At 49.1% G+C, this 10,640-nt stretch overlaps 1 protein-coding gene across 1 annotated transcript; it reads right to left on the bottom strand.

Moving 5' to 3' along the window:
• Window positions 1-8,283: 8,283 nt before the first annotated feature.
• On the bottom strand, window positions 8,284-8,856 carry LOC136465274 (uncharacterized). Its single transcript, XM_066464076.1, has one exon. It carries the CDS (start codon window positions 8,854-8,856, stop codon window positions 8,284-8,286), a length of 573 nt encoding a protein of 190 aa, XP_066320173.1.
• Between the last annotated feature and the right edge of the window lie 1,784 nt (window positions 8,857-10,640).

The raw sequence follows: 10,640 nt of genomic DNA, 5'->3' as shown, positions 1-10,640 counted from the left end.
ATGATAGAGAGTATGTTGAGTTCATACAGCGATAGCAGCAGCAGCAGGCACCTGAGCACCCTGACACTCTACCACTTCAGGCTCGTGTGCCTACTCACTCTCAGTCACGTCCCAGCACTGCTGACGACTATGCTATAGATTGGTGGAGTGACTTGACAGGTGGTGGCGGCTACTACGGCTCTGGTGGCTACGACCCATCTGGTGCCGGTGGTTCTCGTCCGGCTGGTGTTATCCGCTCTGATGACAAAGATGCAGGGAGAGATGATGATGATGATGAGTGATGCCAGAGATTAGTGACAGCTTGTAGCCCCTTTGTCCTTAGTATGTCATTGTTGGACCTTTGTGGTGATAGATGACAAAGGGAGAGAGAGACTGATTAAAGCTTCAGGATAGTTTTATTTGCTTATCTTTGTACTTGAAGATATGTACTGCAGGCTGTAGTTTGTTTCTGAGCTTCATTGATGTATCTTGGATTTGAGATAGATTGTATCATGTGAGAGATGAGACTTACTTATGCTTTATCTATGTATCTCTTGAGACATGATCTTTATCTATATATATCAGTGGTTTCTGGACTTGAGAAAAATTTGTAATGAGTGCTATGTGTGAATTACATGTGTCATATTTATTTTTCATAAGGACAATGCATGCTAAAATGAAAATATTTGATGTGATGCCTTTATATTTATTCTTGTATGATATATCTTATCATATGCATCACAGTTTCTCTTTGTCACACACACATGCACCCCACGGATGCAATGATTTAGGGGGAGTCTCCTATTTGTTTTAGTATGTGCAATTGACATTTGAGGTCATTTTGTGGATTCTAATCATAAGCACATATTAAGGGGGAGCCTCTCATAAATCATTGAACCCAAAAGTTTAAATGTTTATATCATTTTGTAAGCTTTAATCAAGTTGTCATCAATCACCAAAAAGGGGGAGATTGAAAGTGCATCTAGCCCTTTAGTGGGTTTTGGATGATTAAATGACAACGTGATTAAAGGACTAACTCGTTTGCTAAGTGTGAACAGGTAATAGGTTATCTCACAGGTACTTAATGAAAGCCAAAATGATGTGTTGTTGTATAAACAATCTAGTTCAAGCACAAGACAACAATGCAAATGGAATTCATGTGAAGGCTTATTTCTTGTGGGATTTCCATGTACTATGTGAAAGCAAGCTCGTGATTATTAGTTAATGAGACATGAGAGATTGCATATGGAATGGTCTCATATTTGAAGCTTGCTAAATAAAAAATGAAAAAGATAACAATACATATGAATGGATGATTCAACAACAAGATGTGACTTGATGGCTTGAGATGGTGAAGATAGCAAGGAAAGGCTTTGAGGTACTAAGCAAGGGTGAAGGGCAAGCGACGGCTTGGTGGCCGAAGAACCTAGCTAGGGTGAAGAAGAAAGTACTTGCATTTAGTTGAGGTACTAATCAAGCTAAGATGGTCATATTGATGTGAAGGATCAAATCTATAATGAAGTATTTGATGGAAGTGACTTGATACATTTGGGATTATTCAAACTTGATGAATGGAATCAAGTCACATGCTCAAGATGGCTATGCTCAAGTGAAAAGATCAACATCAACATGTTAGCACCCTTACTTGATGAAGATTGGAAGGGACGGCATCAATTCAAAAAGAACAACTCAAGTGGTACAAATTCATATTTCCGTTTATCTTGAGTTTAATAGGTATGCCGTACTATTAAGAGGGATGCATCATGTTGATAGATAATGTTTCATAAGTGCTCAAGCCAACCCATGTGAGTTTTGAGTATTTGAGCGACAAAAGAGCTAACTGATTTGTTGCTGGTCTGGCAATACCGGACGTGTCCGGTATTTGTCCAGTAGCTGTAAATTTGTTGTTCTCGGGTTGGTTAGTCGGGAGTTCCGACGCTCGGGAGTCCCGGCATGGGTCGGGAGTTCCGACGTGTCGCACTTCAACTGACTTGGAGGGTTCACTGTCCTGGTCATACCGGACGTGTCCGGTATTCATACCGGACGTGTCCGGTATGGATGACCAGAGGCCAACGGCTAGTTTTCAAAAGCCGTGAGAGTCGGGGGTTCCAACATAAGTCGGGAGTTCCGACGATCAGGAGTTTCGACATGTGTCGGGAGTTCTGAAACCTCACTAACTTTAACTCAGTTACACGTTTTTCAAAATTGCTGAAGGTCGGGGGTTCCGACTTGAGTCGGGAGTTCCGATGGTCGGAAGTCCTGGTGCTCTTCGGGAGTTCCGACGCCTCACAACTTCACTGTAACTTAATTACCGTTGGCGCAGTGTGAGTCGTACCGGACGTGTCCGGTATGCATACCGGACGTGTCCAGTATTGCAACGGCTATAAAACGGCTAGTTTTTCAAGGGGGCTATAAATACCCCCAAGCCTCCACCTTTGGATGCTGCTGATTCTGCTGAGATAGACACATGTTTTTGAGCCTTGCCAACTCTCCTAAACCCTCTCTTAGTGAGTGTGTGATCCAAATTGCAAAATCAATTTGTGGGTTAAGAGAGAATTTGAAAAAGAGAGCAAGCCACCACTTGAGCACTTGTGCATATTGTCAATCTCGTGATTCGCATTTGTTACTCTTGGACTCTTCGGTCCTAGACGGCTAGGCGTCGCCGGAGAGCAACCGAGAGATTGTGGTTGCTTGGGAAAGTTTGTAACGGTCGATTCCGCCGCCTCGGAATCAAATTAGTGGAAGGAGGAAAAGGAGTTGGAAAAGACTCCGGCTAGAGTGACCTTCGTGGTACCCTCTAGGGCTGACCTTCGCTGGGTCGCCCGCAGCCTCCTCAACGGAGAGTAGGACTCGAACGAGTCCGAACTTCGGTAAAACAAATATCGTGTCTAAATTCGCATTTCATTTGATATTTGTGTTGCTCTAGCTATTCTGCAGGTTCTCTATGTATTTTGTCATCTCCATTAGGTGCCTGCAGTTTGGTTTGAAGATAGAAATCGAAAGGAGCAAGTTCGGGGCCGATTTGCAGAAATCGTGTATACCGGACACGTCTGGTATTTCCTGCCTGCACTGAAATTATTTATTCTCTGTTCTAACTTGGTGTTGCAGGGTTGTAGCTTCTAGATATATTCTTTATACCTTGTTTACTTTGTGGCTAACTTGTGAGGGGTGGTAGTACTCTTAATTTGGAGTTTTCATTTTGGAAACTCCCCTTTCTAATTGTTTCCGCTTTTAAAGGTGTTAATTTTTAGAAACGCCTATTCACCCCCCTCTAGGCGGCATCCTAGGTCCTTTCAGACATGCGACATTTCTCACGACGCTTAACACAAACCTTAAGATGTCAAGTAAGATGTCCAGTGCCATTAGCAGAATAAGCAGAGTATTGTTTCTTGCAATGTTTGCAAGTGGCAGCATACCTGACGGGTCTCACCTTACCTGGCACCTTCTTGAAGTGCTTCTCAAAATCATCCCAGACAGCAGAGGTAGAAGGCCGATTGGAGCATGCCACCTCACTGTCGCCACCGCCGGCATCGAGATCGGCCCCTTCCCCGTGGACCGAGACCGCATCTTGGTCACAGGGAAGGGGATCAGCAGCACACCGCCCAAATAGCTCGGCGCAGTCCTTGCGGACATCGTCCTCCTCATCATCCCCAGCTAACCCGCACATCCATAGCTCGTCGTTCTGGGAGTGATCAAACTCCCCTTCATTCGCGTCGCCTACGCCTGGGGCCATCTTTGCCATCTCTGGTTCCTCGACGGCTGCATCAATCAACAACAGATGGAGGATTAGGGTTTGGGTAGAGGATTAGGGTTAGGGTAGGGCATTAGGGTTACCTCTAGAGCCAGAGCGCCGGAAACGATGATGAGATGGACCGGATGCACACCCCCAGTACCTCAACGGAGACCGGAGCCCCAGAGGTGGTAGCGGCCGGCGATGAGAACGATGGACAGAAGACGGAGATGCATCAAGGATGCTACGAACGAGTCTCAATTGACTTTCAGGGATGAAGAACAAGGGAACAGATGGAGATTGAAGGTGGGAACCACCAGATCTAAGAGAGAAGAGGGAGATTGAGGGCAGAGAGGGAAAGCAGGGAGATTGAGGACGAGACCCACCAGATCTGTCCCCTTACCCGTGTGGAGAACGCCATGGACATGGCGGAGCAGGGGAACGAGGCGACAATCAGGCGAACGGGCGAGAGCGAGGAGCAAGACGAGAGCGGCGCGAGGGAGACGAGAGCAGGCGAAATGAGCTAGGGTTTGGATGGTGGGGGGGGGGGGGGGGCGGCTGTGGCGGGTGGCTTATATACCGTAGCCGGTAGCCGTGCCTGAGCGAGGAGCGAGACAAGAGCGGCGCGAGGGAGACGAGACGACAGCGGGCGAGAGCGAGGAGCGAGACGACAGCGGGCGAGAGCGACGAGTGAGACGAGAGCAGCGCGAGGGAGACAAGAGCAGGCGAAATGAGCTAGGGTTTGGATGGGGGGGGGCGGCCGCGGCGGGTGGCTTATATACCGCAGCCGTGCCTGAGCCATGCCGCCCGATGGAACGGGCCGTGCCCGGGCCGGCACTATGGGCCGACTCCTCGGCCCAGGCACGGGCACGGCACCGGGCCGGGCCAGGCACGGGCATGGCTGGGGCGGGCTAGGACAAGGAACTTTTGCATTTACCTGCGTTGCAATGGGAGCCAAAAATTTGAGGGGAAGGAAGAAACTTTTGCATTTACCAGCAAGGCAAGATGTCATTGATATCCTAGATTCAGAGATCCATGGGCCAGGCAGGGGGTCTCGGATGTGACTTCCACCGGTGACCTCCTCTTCTCACCACTGACTTCCACTGGTGGCCTCCTCTTGTCACCACTGCTGCATCAGACTGGAACCTCCATTTACCAATATGCAATTCACAAAGCTACAAACATGAGAAACAAAAATTTCATAACCAACCATAAATTTTTGAATTGACTGATGGATTGAAGTAACAAATTTTTGAATCATACATTTCCTGAACTCCTTCCAGCAAAATCACCACATGAATCGATCATTTCATCCATGTTGCTACAAGTGCCTACGACAATCATTAGTTCGCCGCAACGAAACAGAGCTCGTTAATCCTAGACAAATTCAGAAGAAAATACATCATCAATCCCAGACCAGACTGGGAAGAAAATAGATACCGAAACAATAGGACTCAACATTGAACTCTTGTACTATAGTGCAGTAGTGGCTTACGTAGAGAAAACAACAGAAGTTCACATGCATCATACGGAGTGCACTGCTCTGCTCCATTCAACAAGAGATCATGGAGTGCAGTTTAGAATGGAGCAAGGCACAAGATATCATCTATTACCTGCGTTACTCTTCTTTAGAGAAAATAATGGAAACAGGATGAAATTCAGGGAGTGCAGTTTAGAATGGCCACGGCGGTACCCTAGCAACATAGGCACCCCGAGCGCCGCCGCCACGCCCCTTGGACCTGCTCTTCCTGGTCTTGGACTGCGCGGCCTTGGCCGACCCGCGCGCTCCCACGCCTGCCATGTCGTGGACTCCCAGCACAGCCGGATGCTCCGCGCGGATCTCCTCCCCGCCGCACTGGCGCGTTACCCGTCCGCCTCCCACCTCGACCTCTTTCTCTCTGCGCGAGCTTCCCCGACGCGGCCCTCGATTCTGCGCGTCTCCGGCGCAGGCACGCAGCGCAGCACAGCCACCCGCCGCCGGTCGTCCGCCCGCCGAGATCCCTGCAGCCACGCCTGCTGAAGGAGATCCAGCGGCACCGGCGTCTGGAGGCCATCCGGGAAGGAGACCCTCGTCGTCTCGCCACATTGCACAGCCGAAATCAACGCGAGGCATACATCTGCGGCCATGGTTGAACGGCATTGAAGCAAACAACACGATTGGGAATACCAAAACCTAACCCGAGCCAGGTCATCCTAGAAAACCAACTCACCAGATTCCTTTTCTCGTTTCTTGGGGAAGTAATCCATCTCGGGCTTGGGCTTGGGCGGTGCCTTGACGCGCTTTGTCCGCCCCCGAGTTGCAAGCTTCGTCGTCGCCGCCTTCGGCTTGGTCGAAGCACCAGCGGCGGCTTCCGGCGGATGCCTGCTCGTGAGTGCCTGCCACCGGTTGCCGCGCCGTGCCGCGTCCGTCGCCGAAGTAGGGCGCCAGAGCTGGAGAGGTTATCGTTGCCGGGAACCAGGAGGCGGCGGAAGTCGCGATGTTTTTTTCTTTGCGCGGTCGGTTGAGGGAAGAGGATGATGTTCCACTGAGGGGGAGGGGACTCGAACCGGCGTTTGCGCGCGTGGGTGGGGTGGAGCGGTGAAGTGGGGAGATCGGGGGTGGGAGATCCAAAGAATATCGACCGTCGGATGTGGTTGAGTAAAGAGAGAATGAGCGAGAGTTAATTTGGTGTGCAGGTTTTTAATGTCATCTTTTCCTGTGTACGTTTTGTGGGGTGGACGTAGTTTAGACCGTGACTGTAAAGGTAGGATTTGTTTGGTGGCTGTAGGATAATTTAAAGTGGTGTATTATAGGGGTAGAGATAGAGATAGAGATTAGTGGACGTGGCCATCACATGGATTACGAGTCCTTTTTGAGGCTGAGGCACGCAAAAAAAACCATTGTCGTATCCAGGATCCATGATCCATCCGTCCATCAGGTCCACCTGAACGCTATCGGGGTGGCCACGCTGTGCTTCCTGTCCGACCACAGGAACCGCACGAAGCCGGTGGTGCCCGACGGCTGCGACTTTGACGTGAACCTCACCGTGTAGCTCTTCCCCACCACCGACGTGAACTCCAGCTTCGTCGGCTCCACGACCACGTCCTTGGCGGCGGCGAGCGACAACGCCGACACCTTGTACGTGCCCGCCCCGCCCCCGTTGGTCAGCGTTCGTGTGTGCGTCACGGAGTAGGTCTTGTTCTCGGCGCGCACGCGTACTCCCGGCTCCGCGCCAAGGCGGCGATCATTGTTGAGCTGTACTTGAGCGCGCACGGAAAGTCCACGTATTCGCGGGTCCCAGCTCATACACCAGCGCCGAGTCAAGCGGCGGCGCGGAGTCTAGGTGCCCCGTGCCGCGCCATAGTCCAATGACGTGGTCGTCCCGCCCGTCGCCGCGTCCAGCAGGGGCGACCCGCCGCCGGAGTAGCCAGCGTAGGCCGTGGACCCGTGGTCGTCAGAGCCGAGTGCACGACGGCAGGGCTCCACTCTGGGTGCGAGCTCTGGAGCAGCGCCGCGAGCCCACTCACGTGCGGGCACGACATGGACGTGCTCGACATGTTGTTGATGCCCACGTGCCAGGCGTCGGCGGCGAGGCTCGTCGGTCCGGCCTTGTCCGTCCATGCCGCCAGGATGTTCACCCCAGCATAATCATATCCGGTTTCCAGATCTCTGGTGTCACCATGTTAGGCCCGCACAACGAGAACGCCGCCACCACCAGCGAGGGCCGCACCGAAAATGTTCTTGTATCACCGGCGGCAAGTACCCATCCTACCTATAGCCGTCCGATGTTGTGTTGAGATTCGGTTGCGCAACACACATAGCAGGAGAGCGCGCTGCCAAGCAGGTGCTGCAGCTGGCCCCATCCCCAGCCACGGAGGCAGGTGCGGCCGAGCAGTGGCCTGACGAGGACGGTGGCAGCCATGGCGTGGACGGGCGGCGGATGGGTTAGAACAGGTGTTGATGAGGATAAAGCAGTAGTTTCTGGAGTACTAGTTCTCAAATTCTTCAGCAATAATAAACGCATGGAACCCTTCGGTTGGTTCAGTTCAATCACACATATCTATTCTGCAATTCACTCTATTTACAACTAGTTCACTCAGTGGGGCGGGTTGAATTTCTTACAAAAGTTTTGATTTGAAGTTTCGATAATTGGATAGGAACGAATCTGTGGTAGTTTGCTCAGTAATTTGCTTTCAGAACCAAACGGTCGGATTTACCAATGAAATATCATGTGATCGAACACGTCAAAACTCAAAAGAGATCTAGCAGAACGGATCCATCAACTACTACCGCCTGGCACCGGATGCGCAGCATGGTGTAACGATAATTGGAGAATTGGATAGAATCATAGGAAGAACAGAAAGGAATTTGGGATCGATAGCATGAATAGCATATAGTTTGGGGAAACAGAGGAAGGTTCTGGGTTACAGAGTTCAGAGTTCAAAAGCATAAGCCTCAATGCTACGCCCGCCCGGCTTATATGACCACCGGCGGTTACACGACGACCTGATGCCAACTGGACAACGAGGGCCCACGGCCAGCTAACCGACTGAGCTAATGAGCCATGCAATCAGGGTCCACTTGTCAGCCAAGCTCATGACTTCTTTAGTGCTTCCCCTCCTGTTGCCGGACGCCCAATAGCGACCTGTGCGGTGTTCCCCTTCCGTATCCTGACATTCCTCCCCGCTTGGAATCCAGCTTGTCCCCAAGCTGGGCTGTCAGGGAACTTGCGCCGAAGATCATGGACTTCTTCCCAAGTGAGTAATGCTGGCGAGCACCCAGACCAACGCACCTGAATTTGCGCTAAAGATGTAGCTCCTTTCTGAATAACCTGAGTCGTCTGAAACTGCACAGGACTGACAGTATCGGCGAAGTCCACTGGAACATCAGTGATATCAGGCTCCAAAGTAGCAGATGGTGGAACATGCTGCTTGAGTTGAGAGACATGAACCACTGGATGGATTCGACATTGCGGTGGGAGCTCAAGCCGGTATGCCACATTTCCAACTCTTGCTAGGACATTGAATGGCCCATAGAATCTGAAACTGAGTTTTGCATTTGCCCGAGGAGCTACTGTGGACTGAATGTAAAGTTGAAGCTTCAAATAGACAAGATCACCCACAGCAAACTCACGCTCACTTCTACGCTGATCAGCATGGTGCTTCATCCTCTGGGCTCTTTACAAATGATGCTTTACCACATCTTCCAGCAATTTTGTTTTAGTAAGCCACTGATCCAAATCTGGAGCATGCATAATTACTTCATTTGATATCCCAAAATGTCTGGGGTGATGTCCATATAATACCTCAAATGGAGAGTGACCCAAAGCTGAATGGTAGCTTGTAATATAACAGTACTCAGCAATTGGCAACCACTGATGCCACCGTCGAGGGCAAGAATGCACAGAGCAATGAAGGAATGTTTTCAGGCACTGATTCAAACGTTCAGTCTGTCCATTAGATCGTGGATGATAAGAAGAAGACATAAGCAACTGGGTGTCAGTCAACTTGAACAACTCTCTCCTTAATGCACTTGTGAAAACTTTATCTCTGTCTGAGATAATGAAGTTAGGTAGACCATGCAGTCGATACACTTGGTTCATGAATACTTGAGCTACCTGCATAGCCGTGAATGGGTGAGCAAAAGGAATGAAGTGGCCATATTTTGTGAACTTATCTATCACCACCAGAATCATCACACTATAAAAGAGTGAGTTGTTTTGAGGGGGGCGCTCCCTATATAATAATTGTTCGATCCATACGTCGTGCTATATGAGCCCTCCATCATGCGTAATCTTACTCTTCCTCTATAATAACCGTTCGATCTACACATCATTCTATATGAGCCCTCTGTCATCCGTGATCTTACATGTAAGATGTAAGATTATGTAAGACTTCTCCTAAACCAAGATTCAATCTAAAATACGTCTCACGGTACGTCTATAATCAAACCCGCCACAAGTCACGTTTATTTTAGGAACATGAGTCAAGTACAGCTTCTACGATGACCGGCACCATTATTTTTCTTGGACTCTTGAGTCCTCAAGGCACGTCAATTGGAAAAGGCTCGACAATAAATAAACTAATTGGAAAAAGGAAAATAAACCCTAAACCCTACGAAGACACGTCTAAAAGGGAAAAAGGCTCCTCAGGACACGCATGCATGAAACTAATAAATAAATTAAATGGAAAAACGAAAATAATACGAAGGCATGTCAATATGAATGCATGCATGCGTGTATGTATTTGCAATTAAAAGGAAAATAATAAAAATTTGAACACACGTGATTTTGTTTGTTATGACAAAAAAGGAAGAAAAACTAACAAGTGAGGAAGATGCCGACTATCGAACCTCTTCTAATGGTGCTTCGGATCCGGGAATATCGGATTGACCTTCCCTTGATTCGGTTTTTTCAACTAATGATTTTTGAGTGGAGGTTTTTCAACTAATTAGAAATTAGAAATTGAATTTCTTGGTCTATGGGCCAGTCACATTAGGGGAAGTCTGAGACAACAATGGGTTCTCCACCCATACGAGGATGGGGGTTCTCCAACCGTACGAGGATGGATCAACAAAAGTATGGAAATATGATAAGATAGTGGCAACACGAGCCGTTTCAAAAGGTGTCAAGTGAAAGTGCAGCGATATATGCAGCTGAGGTATAACAAACGATTTGAACCTTGTTCTACGCCACCCGATCAAATCGATCAAGCACTTGCCATCTACCTTGATTGTATATCAACAATTCAATTTCCATTTCCATTTCATTTGAAATAGTTATCAATAACACGTGCGTGTCGCACGTGCATATTTGCTAGTGGTATCAAACTTTTGAGATTTTGGCAGGCCTTCAATAAAATCCATACATACTGTCTTCCAGGCTTGGTCAGAGACAGGTTGAGGTTGTAATTGCCCAGGTTGCTTAATATGTTCAACTTTGACTTGTTGACA

This window comes from Miscanthus floridulus, chromosome 7, assembly GCF_019320115.1.
Source record: "Miscanthus floridulus cultivar M001 chromosome 7, ASM1932011v1, whole genome shotgun sequence".
NCBI lineage: Eukaryota > Viridiplantae > Streptophyta > Magnoliopsida > Poales > Poaceae > Miscanthus > Miscanthus floridulus.
This window is presented reverse-complemented; position numbering and strand designations above follow the sequence as displayed.

Bases quoted from the DNA above. Each gene is read 5' to 3' on its own strand.
- LOC136465274 (XM_066464076.1), bottom strand. From the start codon at position 8,856: ATGAAGCACCATGCTGATCAGCGTAGAAGTGAGCGTGAGTTTGCTGTG.